Source organism: Haemaphysalis longicornis, unplaced genomic scaffold, assembly GCF_048455015.1.
Source record: "Haemaphysalis longicornis isolate Haplotype H1 unplaced genomic scaffold, Haemaphysalis longicornis Haplotype H1 scaffold_9, whole genome shotgun sequence".
NCBI classification, from domain to species: Eukaryota; Metazoa; Arthropoda; class Arachnida; order Ixodida; family Ixodidae; genus Haemaphysalis; species Haemaphysalis longicornis.
In genome coordinates this window covers 99,051,252-99,065,214 of record NW_027526460.1, presented here as the reverse complement: position 1 = coordinate 99,065,214, position 13,963 = coordinate 99,051,252, and the positions used below count along the sequence as shown (strand labels likewise).

The 13,963-nt window shown below is 46.3% G+C and overlaps 1 protein-coding gene across 1 annotated transcript in view; it reads left to right on the top strand.

The window, feature by feature from the left end:
• The window catches only part of LOC144153815 (uncharacterized), a 309,530-nt gene that overhangs the window by 144,114 nt on the left and 151,453 nt on the right, over nt 1–13,963 (top strand). The window contains exons 2-3 of the mRNA XM_077685544.1: nt 5,555–5,659; nt 13,296–13,445. Of these exons, the coding sequence (XP_077541670.1) occupies nt 5,575–5,659; nt 13,296–13,445 (235 nt within the window). The 5' untranslated portion in view covers nt 5,555–5,574. The remainder of the gene's footprint in view (nt 1–5,554; nt 5,660–13,295; nt 13,446–13,963) is intronic.

Genomic DNA, 13,963 nt, shown 5'->3' with positions numbered 1-13,963 from the left:
TGGGGGCCAACGTACGTGGTGTGCAGCAGTAACTTCAATTACCTCGGAGCTAAGTAACAATGTTTTTTGTTTTATTAATCTGGGCGCCCAGGTAACGGTAGGACTGAAATGATTCTAGGCTATTGTTGTTTAGGAAATAGCTTGCGCACTCAAAGTTAGTACGGGAAACACCCATTAATTTAGATTTGTTCGTATTGAGGCCCGTTTTCCATATGAGACACCACAGGAAAAAATTGTTGAGGTGTGCCTGCGGGGATAAGATGTCTGCATCATTAGAAACTGTACGCAGTCGTCATAAAAAATGCATATTTTCGATGTGTTGCTAGGCAGGTCATTTAGGAAAATTAAAAACAATAGGAAATCCAGGAGACATTCTTCTTGGGAGCCAGAATCAATTTGAATCCGACCTGAGTCAATGTTATTTGGGAGAACGAATTGCAAGCGTGATGAGAGAAAGTGGCGTACCTAATTAAGCACGGGTGTGGGGGGTCAACGTTTAGCGCGCTCATTTTGTGCACTAGAAGGGAATGGTTGACTATCGAAGGAATTCGGAAAATCTAGAAACATACAATCAACTGAATAACCAGAGTCGAGGCAAACAAGCGAGTCATTTTAACGTTAACATGGGATCTGTATGGGCTAGTTGCTGAGCACGAGGTCGCGGGTTCGATTCCCGGCCACGGCGGCCGCTTTTCTGATGGAGGTGAAAAGCAAGAAACGCCCGTGTGCACGAGATTTCGGCGGACGTTAAGGATCCCCAGGTGTTAAAAATTAATCCGGAGCACTCCACTACGGCGTGCCTACAAACCCTACAATCAATCAATCAATCAATCAATCAATCAATCAATCAATCAATCAATCAATCAATCAATCAATCAATCAATCAATCAATCAAAGTATGGGCTAGTTGGTGCTTCATAGTTTGAGTGGATAGCGCTAAACGTTGACTAGAAAAATAAGGACGATAAGGACTACAAAAAAGGATCAAGCGCAATCGTCCTGTTTTGTAGTCGTTCTCGTCCTTGTTCTACTATTTAAAGTTTAAGTGCTCTCCGTTCAAGCGACGATTCATTTTAGGTGTTAGGAGTTGCGTGTCAAGGAAAACCGTGTAGCGCTTTTCTAGAGCCGACTTTACAATGAATACATACGATGCTGCTTTTAAGAGCGGATTAAAAATGATTGAGAGAATGAATGAACGAATACAGTACCACGCAGTTTTAGATACTTTCAAGATACTTTCATAGGAATAGGAGCAGGTTCCTGGAGATTACTAATTGTTTTGGGCAAAGATTGATTGATTGATTGATTGATTGATTGATTGATTGATTGATTGATTGATTGATTGATTGATTGATTGATTGATTGATTGATTGATTGATTGATTGATTGATTGATTGATTGATTGTAGGGTTTAACGCGCCGACGCAACGCAGGCGATGAGGCGCGCAGTAGTGGAGGGCTCCGGATTAATTTTGACCACCTGGGGATCTTTAACGTGCGCCGAAATCTCGTACACACGGGCGTTTTTTGCTTTTCGCCTCCATCAGAAAAGCGGCCGCCGCGGTCGGGAAACGAACCCGCGACCTCGTGCTCAGCAGCGCAACGCCTTAGCCACTGAGCCACCGTGGCGTGTGTTTTGGGCAAAGAAGTACTTCTCCTGTGCTTGTTGAAAAATTTTTCCTGGCTTCATGAAACGACTCTCTTAACACGCCTAACGAAATTGGATACGCTTTAAACTCATGCGCACATCTTCCACAACATTGTTTCATCTGACATGGCGCAAGAATATTTTGCCAGCTTTCCTTTGTCTTGAGATTAATCGCCCGAATGGCAAATCATAGGGTGAAGACCTTTTTGCGAACCATTCGCAAAATGAGAAGAATTGACTAGAATCTAGTGCCGACTATACACGGCCTACACACAAATGGGCCCATCCAGAAGCTTCGTGATTTAAGCCTTGTATGCTAGAGCGAGTAATATGGGGCACAAAGTCTTGATTGGACGCACAATGACACACCCTTTTCCTGGATACGGGTTTTTTTAAATGCAGAGCATTTCTTTAACTCACGATGTCACCCGTTCTTGGCGTCCGTAGTTGTCCGCATCGCTCGCCTCGACATGCCCGGCTCAGACGTTTCGCTATCGGCGCGATCAACATTCGATAGCGCGCCCAGGCACGTTTCACGGACACTCTCTCCCCTCTCTCGGACTCAACGTGCGCCGAGGCTGCCAATTTTACTGCTGACGAGCGCTCTCTCGTCAGCAGTTGCCACAAGTGCAACAACATTAACGTAACGCAAACTACTTAACGTCGTGCGCCCCCGGAAATGCTCTGCATTTGATCGTGCCCCTCGCGAGGGGGATGTTTCACTGCGTCGCCATGCGAACAGTTTGCCACGCTTTAGTTTCAGTTCCGTATCTCCCCGCCGCGGCCGTGGAGAGAAGGCGGCCGGCCGCGACTCTCGCCACCGCGGCGCTGCGGTTGCGAGTTGCGCTAGGAAAGCGAGCGTTGTCTGCTAGCGGGGAGTTTATAGATGCCGTGCGCGGCATTCCGCCCGCTGCAGCTCTGGTCGCTGCTTCATGGAAGAACGAAACAAACTGGGGATCGCGTCGTGGACGAGTGGACCGGGGTTTTTTCCAGTTATTTTGCCAGAAATAAATATGGTGTGGGCTGGATCTGCTTCCGGCGTGTTTGTTTAAAAGTCATGAACCCAGCCTTGCACAGGCGCAAGAATCCAAATGCAACTACGCTGTCCGCGTTTTAACCGTTTGCAGACGGTATCATGGCAACCTTGCACGCCGTGATGACGACGTCGCCGCAGCTTCGGTCCCATATTTCAAATTTCAGCATTATATTGCTTAAACAGGCGTAGCAATCATACATTTTAAAGCGGCTATTTATTGGGCGTTGCGTTATGAGTCGCTTGCTTTTTGCTAGAAGCGTCCGTTTCAAGTTACTAATAAATATTGGAGAAGATTTGATGCCAAGAAAAGGCGCCGGAGCAGATTATACCCTGGGGGCATCGTGCACGGAATGCATTTTATCAGGATCCCCTTGCACGCTTCGCAAACGTCACCTAGAAGCTAAAGTGCAACGCCGCAAAAAGCCGATGAAGAGAACGGAAGGTGAAATACGCCTGCGGCGTCAAGAGCAGCGCAAACATCGAAATCTGGAATGATGCCTTCCGCACCATGAAGAGCGGGCACGACGGATGACGCCCGTCGAGTCTGGTCTCTCGGCAGATGATTTAATCGAAAAAAACTTAGATCATTAAACCTTCAGCAGCACAGACATGGAATATTTCTCGTCTTTTGACTGCGAATAGGAGCATATGAAAGTCGCGAACCGTGCGAATCGCACTTTTTAAGCCTGAAACGTTATCCCATTCGCTTGAACATTCCAAATTTCTTTTAAATAAGCAAAACGTATAAACCTTTGAAAGCGAAATCAAAATGTTTTGCAAAGCCCTCGGTAAAGTTCCCCACCGCTACTAACTTTTTGAACTTTCCAGCCTCAACTTACACCCCTGTGTACTACAGCGGATTCAGAGATTTCTAACTGACGGTTATGTATTTGTTTGCGCTTAATCAAGGGTATCGTCGCTTTCCCCTTGCTGTGCGGTGCCCCGCAAGGCCCTGCCTTGCAGCCCCTCCTCTTTCGTGTTTATGTTAAGGACCTGCCTCTCAACATGACACCTAACATTCACCTTTTGGCGGATGACAGCATATTCTACAGACAAATAACCAATCCAAGCAGTGCGTCCTAGTACACGACGAGCTCTCACGCGTTCAAAAGTAGCGCGATCTACAAAATATGTCCCACCATATTAAAAAACAAAAGAAAAATTGACAAAACCCGGTTATTATCTGCTACAATTGGCCCAATTGCGAACTGCCTACTTTAACAAATGTAGGTCGCGCAATTTAGTCGGTCGAATCTGGTAAGTACTCTGGCGCTCAGACTTCCCCTATCGAACGGGGTCTGATCATGTTATTATCACAACGAATTCCGCTGGTCGGGTTTTCGGATAGCGAGGTCGTAGCACGACCTTGGCGTCTCGTTCGATTAAGCTACTTGTTTGCACAACTTTTCTGCGTCCGGAGCGGAAATGTACCGTTGGAATACTTTGAGATATTTCCACTGAACACGTTAAATTGACTAACATGTTTGAGTCAATCCAAAACCTGGCTTTAAGAGAGGTATCGTATTTATATTCTTATCCCACGAGCATATCAGCATTAAAATCGGAGCTTTACCAATCCTTCCTTACTTCCCATCCGGGGATTTGCCGTCCTTGTTTTAGGGTACCCGTCTTAGGGTACCGAGGCCTCGTCAGGCTTAATCGCCTTTTGACTCGGTGCCCTCTTTTCTATGAAAAGAAAATAAACTTCACTTCACTTCACTTCACTTCGTTTATTTCTGAAGTACATTCACTGCCTGCAGCCCACCCTTCCCCATCCTCCTTTAAATAACCGAGTAATCAAGTGCGTCCACCACACTTCCCGTTGGAAGTTCCCAGTGCTGTTTATCCCAAGCAGCCCACGCGACAACTTTTTAACAATCATTTGTCATAGGCGCTTTCTATGATTGGTACGGTGTTATTGATGAACTTGCCTTAAGTAAAATTCCTGACCAATTGAGGCATGCCATTGAAGATGCCTGGCTAGCTGAGTAATTATTCATTTTTGTTACTCGCCGTGTTCATGCCCACCCCTCATGTAATGTACATGCGCCAGGGCTCTAGAGGGCAAATAAATAAATAAATAAATAAATAAATAAATAAATAAATAAATAAATAAATAAATAAATAAATAAATAAATAAATAAAAATATATAAAGATTTAGAAGAATTCAAATCTTCAGAGTTAAAAAATTGCTTTGTATATTACCAACATAATTTTTTTAGAAATCTGGAAATATGCAACGAAAGCCCCCCCCCCCCCTTCCCCCCCCCCCCGCCCCCCCGCGGGGCGGCGGCCAGGTGGACGCGAACACGGTAATGAGTCTGAACAGCCACTGACTGTCATGTTTCTTTTACTTACATCGCATAACAGTATGATAATAACACCTGGTCGTGGGTTCAATTCCCGGCTGCGGCGGCCGCTTTTCTGATGGAGGCGAAAAGCAAAAACGCCCGTGTGTTCGAGATTTCGGCGCACGTTAAAGATCCCCAGGTGGTCAAAATTAATCCGGAGCCCTCCACTACGGCGCGCCTCATCGCCTGCGTTGCGTCGGCGCGTTAAACCCTACAATCAATCAATCAATGATAATAACACTAACAGCACCGATTTAAGTACAAAATTATCGTTGCACATTTCATTAACTTATATCTGAGAACTAGATTTCCTGTCGAAATGTCAATGATCAAAATATCACCTTCGTGGTCTATTTGTTCGTTGAGTGCATGTGCATTTTTCGTGACTGGCGTCCGTACCCTCATCTGAGTATTATGCCATGACCGCTTGTATATATGTTATGATTTTATAGAATATTACTGTTTCGATTGTTGTTTTATGGAGATAAATAAAGCTTCCGAACTTTCTTCTCTTCCAGAGGGACGGATTAGAATAACAATGGCCGCCACTTCAAACTGCGCTCTACGGGGCCTTCACTGGAGGAGTATCGGAATCATGGGCCTGCTCGTACAGCTACCACCAAGTAAGTCCCGTTAAGCGCTTGTTTGTCTTAACAGGAGCACGAAATTATGTAGGCTGTGGCAGCTTTTCGCAACCGGGAGAATACCAGTGGCACCCTCTTGTGAGAAACATCGCCAATTAGTGCGTCTCTCGAGGATCTGTAGGAATCCATCCGTGCTAAAGGTGGATAGTGAGCCACTGTAAACCAGCCGCCGTAAGGACCGGTCTTGATGCAGCGATCATTCGTTAGAAATGCTGTGAAATACAGCCGCTCTTATCCCGCACCGAATTGGTGTGAGGATTACTGTAATCATCAACTTCCTGTCACAAGGAAGCGCTATGGCGATTGCTCAAGCCCTTACGGCCACAATGATGATGTTTATCGGATGGCGGATCGTAGCGTGCGTGCGGGCAATTTCTTATTTTGAACTTTTGGCAATCCCCACGTTCTGAAACGATAACGCGGGAGCTTGTAGACGAACCTATTTGTTCCGATTAAGGCTGGTAATTTCCACGCACAGAACTTCAATAAAACTTGCTAATCGTGTCTCCACGCTTATATACGACTTCCTAGTACTCACTGAAATTACAAACCCTGGCGTCTGGTGAGCTTGATGTTTCCGCAAGTCTTAGTAAAAGTATTCCTATCTATGCCTACATACGACTTCCTAGTACTCACTGAAATTACATGCCCTGGCCTCGGGTAAGCTAGACGTTTCCGGAAGGTTTAATAACAGGATGACGTAGGATGATCGGCACGCAGCCCTATTTATTTTGTGAGAGCATCCCCAACACGATATATTCGCAAGATACCAGTGAAGGTTGCATTTTTTGTCTTTTCTCCCGCAATGGTGCATCTTTTTCGCGGGCGAAACACGACATGATTTAGGAGCACGCGGAAGTCGTAGATAAAAGCACCCGGAAGAAATAAACCGGTTGTAAACGGAACCTACCGGGTTTTTTTCTCGTTATTTCGGTCATCTCATTGCGAAAAAGTACCGGTGATCTAGCATCGGTGCTGCCCGCTCACTCTTTATCGCCATGAGCAGGGTATACGTTAAAGCCCGCAATTCGGCGGGCCTTTATACAATTCAGATCATCTCGCGCGTCTGCTTCGCGTAGTTTTGTTTTTCACTTTAATTGCGAAAGCGCTATTTGACTAGGTATGTCGCAAATTCGGCCTCATCGGTGTTGTAACCGACCGAGAGATGGCCATAAAAATGGCCGAAAGCCTGAAGAAGGTAAAGGGGACCGCGTTAAAAAAAAAAATCTGTGAATTCCAGCCAGGTTAGGAAGATTACCTAGAGCATCCACAAACTAGCACTGCCTAGATGTAGAACTAGAGAATTCGTGGGCCATTTCGACTTTGAAACGTGTGTTGGAGTCATGTAGAGAGGTTCATGTTACAAGTGTCTGCACGCCAATTATTGAAGTAGTAACTGGACGAGAAGGAAATTACGCTCGCTCTAAATGTCCTCTTTGCTTGACGATGCGAACGCGGGTCTGAGCCGGCCTGACAAAGGGATTGGCCAAGGTACTGAGTCACAGCAACAGAAATAAGAAAAAAGACGCATAGGTAACAAGGATGGTGACGTTAATAAGAAAACACGTCGGGCTATAATGCACGAAAGATTTTGCATTCATGCTGCATAACGAGAGTCTAGTTGTCTTCGTAATTTGTTCTGTTTTTTTTATGCCGGTGGTACTAAATACAAGGGGACACAGTTTTCACTCGTACTCTCACTTGAGCATGCGCGCTTAACACCACGTGCGATTTCTAGAGCACCCTCTAAAATAGTGGCCGCTGGAGCTCGCCTACTTTTTACAGCGTGCGGCTAGGACCGGTGTGATAGCGTACCAGGAATACGTAGCAGCTGCCTTTGGTACCACCGCTTCTTCCCATCAGCATCTTATTCGAACAGCTTTTACAGCAGTTAACACACTCCAACACAATTGGACTTTTGTATATAGCAGTCTGAAGCGCCGGTTGCGGGTTAGCGTCTTTCTAGGTATAGTGACCGTTTTTTGGAGGATAATGCGGATTAAGCGTTTTCCCAATTTGCGTCTATTTTGTGGCAGGTGGTAATTTGGTTCATTTGTTATCACGCACGCTCACCTTACGTGCTAACCGTGGCCGCAGGCAGTCGTGGGCGTCCACGCACACTACAAAAACACTTAGGCACACAGACATACACGTACACACACCGGCTTCACACGAACTCTTTGTGGTTCGCCCAATGCCAAAATAAACATTCTGTACGAACAACTCAGTATGTCAAGCTGAAATGTATTTCAAAGGTCGCGTTTGGAGGCCTAATTGTATAAAATTAACGTCTGCTAATCTTAGCTGGCTACATATACATTAACAGAAAAAAGGCAGGTAGTAGAGAACGCTAAGCCAAATATAGGGGAAATGGTGGATCTTTTTTCTTGATGAAACAGACACAGTTTTTGAAATGTTCAAAACGGAATTAAAAAAACTGGGCCTCCACACAGAGCTTCTGGACAAATCATTGGAAGGTAAACCAATTGAGATACACGAGCGACTGATTCCCCTTCGTTTTATGCTGTACTTATCTGCATGTAAGAGTTTCGAGCCCTTAGCGGTGGTAGCCAGCACCCTTTCGACAACTTCAGAGCGAAGGGGACCTTTTTAGCGGTCGAGGCAGGTAGCATTTGAGAGTTCATGGCCAATGGAGTGCTATATACATTGTCTAAGAGCTCAAATCACTGCCCGGAAACGCTTCAGTCACTGCTCACCGTTTTTTGAACAGCTGGTATGGCTGATCACTCTCCTTGTTGAGATCGTTCACTATGGCGCAAGCTTCATCACTATAATTGTCTGCACGCCATTGTTATCTCCACGTCATTGTTTTCAAGAATAGAGTGGGCTACTATTTGAGAGCCCTTACCGAATGCCCTCCCCTCCCCCCCCCCCCCCCCCCTCCGGCCCATACTAATTCGGCGTCAGATTTATTTCTCGTGATTCGGATCCCCACGGAGCATTTTACAAGATATTTATAAATCCATCTCAACAATCATCTTAGTACAGTGTTTAAGGTGAATTTTTATGTAGGTCTTACGCGTACAAGTCTTTATATCCAATTTTCTTCATCTCTAACCTTACGGAACTGTGCAGTTGCAGGAGCCTATTTTGCAGGCGTTCTCCCCACTCACTGGGCAGGACAATCGTCCAGGTTCCTCTGGTGTCCAAAGTAATAAACATTAATTGTATTTCGGACTCTTCCAAGTACACCACCCTAATTATCCACCCTGAGGAGCTAGAGGCAATTTTCAAGCAATATTGTCTCCTAGCCCCATGTCTTTCGTGATGGCGCACTTGTCCTTCTTCGTGTAAAGGGTTTATTTGCCCCTTCATTCTTTGCATATGTCTTCGTGATTTTTATGCACGCCTTCTATGTTGCCTGGTCTCATAATGCTCCCAGTACTACGATGAATTGCACAATTTCACAAGCTTTCTCGATGCTCATGAAGGCCGAGTAAAAGTGTCTATTGTGCCCATAGATTAATCAATTAACCAATTGTTGAGATGTTTAATATAGATCATTAAAGAACGTCTCCTGAATCGTTAGACACCCTGTATAAAATAGAGGGTCAGCTCATGTTTTAGTTTTATCTAGAAAAACATTGCGGGATTCGATGCACAGGTGGGAGTCGACGTAACACGAAGCTTTAGTTGTGGCATATCCGGGTTGAAATAACGTGTTCCCGTGCTTTGCGTAGTTACGCATTTTTCAGTATGGTCAGAAGGGACGAGGGCGCCTGGAAATGCGACACCGAAGGATAAGGATAAGGTACCACCGTCTCCAAGCACAAGAACCGTTATGCACGCATAAAACGGCGTCCCCTTCCTAGCCCCCGCCAGTCGCTTTCCCAACGTACCCATCAGGCGCGGTACGGGCAGGCCAGTGTTATCTAGGGAACCTTCGCGGGTGCCATACCCCCCGAACCACTCATGTCGCCTTCCGGGCCTGCGGGTGCCATACCCGGAGGTGACCGTAATCTGGTGTGAGATAAAACCCAGCGCCGCATACGGCCAGAAAGCAGCAGCCGCACAGAAAACAGCCAAATAAAGCTTCGTTTTGAAAGTTTTTCATTAAAAAAAAGTTTCAAAACTCTAGACTGTAGGTCATGTGGAGAAATCCGGAAAAATGTTTCGGGTAGTAATTCAAATGGTTATTAGATATATATTATCCACGAAACCACGATGTATCTATCGAGCAGCAAAATGCAATGATTGGGCTGACACATCCGGCCCGAAATTAGGCAAGGCGATTGGTGGTTCATTGGTATTCACCCAGAAGTGAGCAATCACGCACCAGCGTGTCATCCCTGGGTTCATCGCAGTAGCACCCGCCGCGGTGGCTCTGGCTCAGGCGTTGCGCTGCTGAGAACGTGGCCGCGGGTTCGATTCCCGGCCGCGGCGGCAGCTTTTCTGATGTAGGCGAAAAGCAAAAACCACGGTGTGTGCGAGGGGGTCAAAATTAATCTGGAGCCCTCCAGTACGGGGCGCCTCATCGCCAATCAATCAATCAATCAATCAATCAATCAATCAATCAATCAATCAATCAATCAATCAATCAATCAATCAATCAATCAATCAATCAATCAATCAATCAATCAATCAATCAACCAATCAATCAATCAATCAATCAATCAATCAATCAATCAATCAATTATCGCAGTAGCTCGGTGGCAAAGACATTCTGCTCCTGGACACTAGAACGCGATATCGATCCCGGCAGCTGCGGCCATGCAACGCAGGTGTAGCTTCAGCGCGATGAACAGCCAAGCTAGAAAACCTTCGTTGGTATCGGGTTACTCATTAATACGCACAGGTTACCTCCCCTAACCAGCGGTAACAAGTGGCAGCGGCAGGTGCCAGAGGTTACAACTTTGACCAGCTAACGCTTCGACCAGTGCGCTATCAGGCGAGGGCCCGGGGGAGCTATGCTCAATGCACCAAATTAGTGGCAGGAACTCACAGTAGGAGTCCCTAGGGAGGGAAAGGGGTGCTCATGTGAAAGGTTCCACCGCCGGGCAACCAGCGTTCATGATTGCGCACTCCCTGTAAAGTACGGAGGATTTGAGCCTCCTGGCTTGTCGTCGTAGTTTTCCCGTGCTAACGGTATCTGGCCACTATAGTAATGTGTAGCGGGTAACATGGCGCCACGCATCAAAAACAGAGGCTCTAAAGAGATTACCGCTTTCCATGGTCGGAATCGAGCTTAGGTCCCTCGGGCTACGGAGCCGATGTCAATCCGATTGCGCTTCCGATGCACGCGTTACTCAGACGCAAAATCTTGGGCGTGACCAATGCGAGGCGCCGTTGCCACGGAGGCTGATGTTGCTAGGCTGCGAGTACACAGTAATATACCATTAAAACAAATAACTAAAAAAAACTCATTCATTGCTCCAAATTAATGAAAACTCAATTCAGCGTCTTTTTGTAGGCATTTTCAGCGGCTGTGGTGCCCTCCCGTTACGACCTGCGATATGAGCGCCAGGATTGGGCTGAAACTACTCGAGAGCGGGCGCCACAGGTCCTCTAGCGAATCAATTCTCCACACTTGACAGCTTACAAGTTGAGCGGAACAGCTTTAATCTTTTTCAACTCAAACAGGAAAGGCTGAACGAGTAGCGGAACATCTATTTCTCAAAAATGTGTGCCTCTTTCTGCAGCGCCGAATTATGAGAGATGGGGAATATAGCTTGAAGTTAACGTAAAAACGTGTGGTGGAGAACAGAAAACGTTGTGGCGTCTGCGGGTGAAAACATTAGTGTACACGTTAAAGCTGAGGTTGCATACCGGGCTCATATCTAACATTAGGCAGTTTTAGCATATCGTTACAGTGTTTGCGTTGCCGGTTATCGTGTTACCAGAAGCCGGAGTTTCCGTTTACCGGTGAAAACGGTAGGACACGTTTTAGTGCACCGTTTGCGGTTTGCGTATTCCGGCTGCCATGGCGCAGGTAGCGACATGTGATGAATTAGTCTCAAAGCAAATCACGCATAATTTTGTTGCTCATAATTATTTGCATTCCTTTAAAGTAACTTGAACATGTCCCTTTTCGGGTGAAGCATTCATCCTAACAGTAGTTGTTTTGAGAATACTGCAGCCATCGCCTGTAAAGCTTTAAAAGAAAACGTGCTGGCGGCGCCCTCTACCGAGTAGACTTAGAATCAAGGTAAAATAGAATTTGGCCGCACGCTAATTTTTAGACAAAGAAGTGAGTAAAATATGTCGTATTAATTACTCAATAACCTACATTACCTTGTCCAGCAAACTTTTGGAAGCCTAAAACCACTATGCGGGCTCAGAAAGTTATCTGGATTATTTGAGGCGGGCAAGGCTTAGCACGAGTAGGGGGCGGCCAATACTTTTATCGGCTCTACCAAGCATAAACCGCCGAGCGCAGTAAATTTTCTGTAATCAATACGCGATGGTACACTTCTGCTCAGGAAGATCGCTGGCGACAGTAAAGCCTGTGCCGGTACGTTACCGTTCACAGTAGAGAGTGATAGAAATCGGAAAAACGGTTCCGGTACGGTACGGGGTACCCGTTACCGGACTGCACCGGGAAGGCTCGTTTTAATAGTTCTAGCAGACCGTAACTACCGGACATGCTACCGGGACTGGGAGCCACTTAGGTTGTACGTCGTTTGGCAATTCTTCGTGAGTCTGTGACGTTTCCTGTGCTGAAATATTAGTTTTCAGCTATTAAAAGCGCTAAAGGGAGTATTAAAAGAAATATATCCAACACCCCTGCGGAGATTCGAACTAGCGACTGCGTGAACAGGAAGCGTGCTTTTTACCTCTACGCCATCTCAACAGGTGGCGCCAGCAGGTCACGCTGGGCTCTCAGTACATACGGCTGGCTGCTGCTAAGTTTTCGTTGTATTTGGGAGTCCCTCAGGCTGATACCGCCTGTTCCTCACTCGTCGATTTGTAGACGGGACCCATGTTGCTGTTAATACTAGTTATGTAGCCTAATCGCGTTTATGTAACCTAAAAGAAGCTATCGTACATGTGGCGCTCAACGACACAAGCCACGGCAGATGGGACGGGACCATGTTTCGCTTGTTGCTTGAGCTGTCATAATCACGCGGATTTCACTTGTTGCAACCTCAGTTTTCTTAAAGGATCTCATATTTACAACCCGATCGATTAGGCGTGAGCCAAGCGTACGTCTACCAAACTCTTCCATACCCCCGTCTGCTTTGGAACAACGGACACGGTACGTCTCGGTACCGTCCGGCCAAGTCGCTCTGGTTTACGGTAGGGTTCTGCGCATGCGTGGTAGCGTCCAGACGGTAGACGTTACCGTACCAGAACCGTTTTTCCGATCTGCTATAACTCTCTAGTAACTCTCGCGCATTCGCAGTCGACTCCCGCAAACATCATAAACGGTAACATAAACACGGTAACGCTGTGCGAAAACTCTCTATTGCCACCTTAAACATGCAGTGTCCCTGCCTTGCTTCTGTTGTGGGACAGCAGAAACACGCCTACTCCGATGCGCTTCCAAACAAATTGTTTCTAGCAGAGAAACACCCAGTATACCAACTTTAGGCTGCGTGTTTGCGTTGTACAGTTTGGGCCTAACTCGGCCTGGTCCCTAATTACTGACACGCAGTGCTCTCCTCGGCTACCCTCTCACCGCCATCGAGGATCCAATGTCCGGAGGCGCACTTCCCCTGTGCTTCCGGCCGGGAATGCGTGCGCCGGGAGTTCATCTGCGACGGACGCCGAGATTGTCCGGACGGGTCCGACGAAATGAGCTGCGGTGAGTGCTTGCGACTCTGCGATTACACTGACCCTAATTGCATTTGTTATACGGCTGAGAAAGTGCTGTCTGGCGTAGATCAGCCTGCGCTAATTGTATTCATTTCCTCTAAAACAATATAACACACCGTAATATGTCTGGGCACAGTGTAAGGTAAGATCCAATTACAGGGTGGTCACCAGCAAATTGGAAGCTAACCATTAAAGGAGAGCATATATATTTACAGGGTGACCCAGCCTACATGCACCAAGATTTAAAAAAAGGAGTAATGGTGTTATTTGAAGAAAACTTAGTGCGTAATGTTTGCAGTACTGTGGAGAAGCGGACAGAATTTTTTTTCGCTTATTAGAGTTAAATTAAGTGTAATTAATTATCTAACTCGAGAAGTACTGTCCTAATGACTAAAGTGTCAATGAGGTGTAGGTAGCCACGAGGAGCATCTAACTGCGGTATTTTCAGCAATGAGCTAATTGCGTACTCATTTATTCTGACTGAAAGAAAACCCGGAAAATACGAAA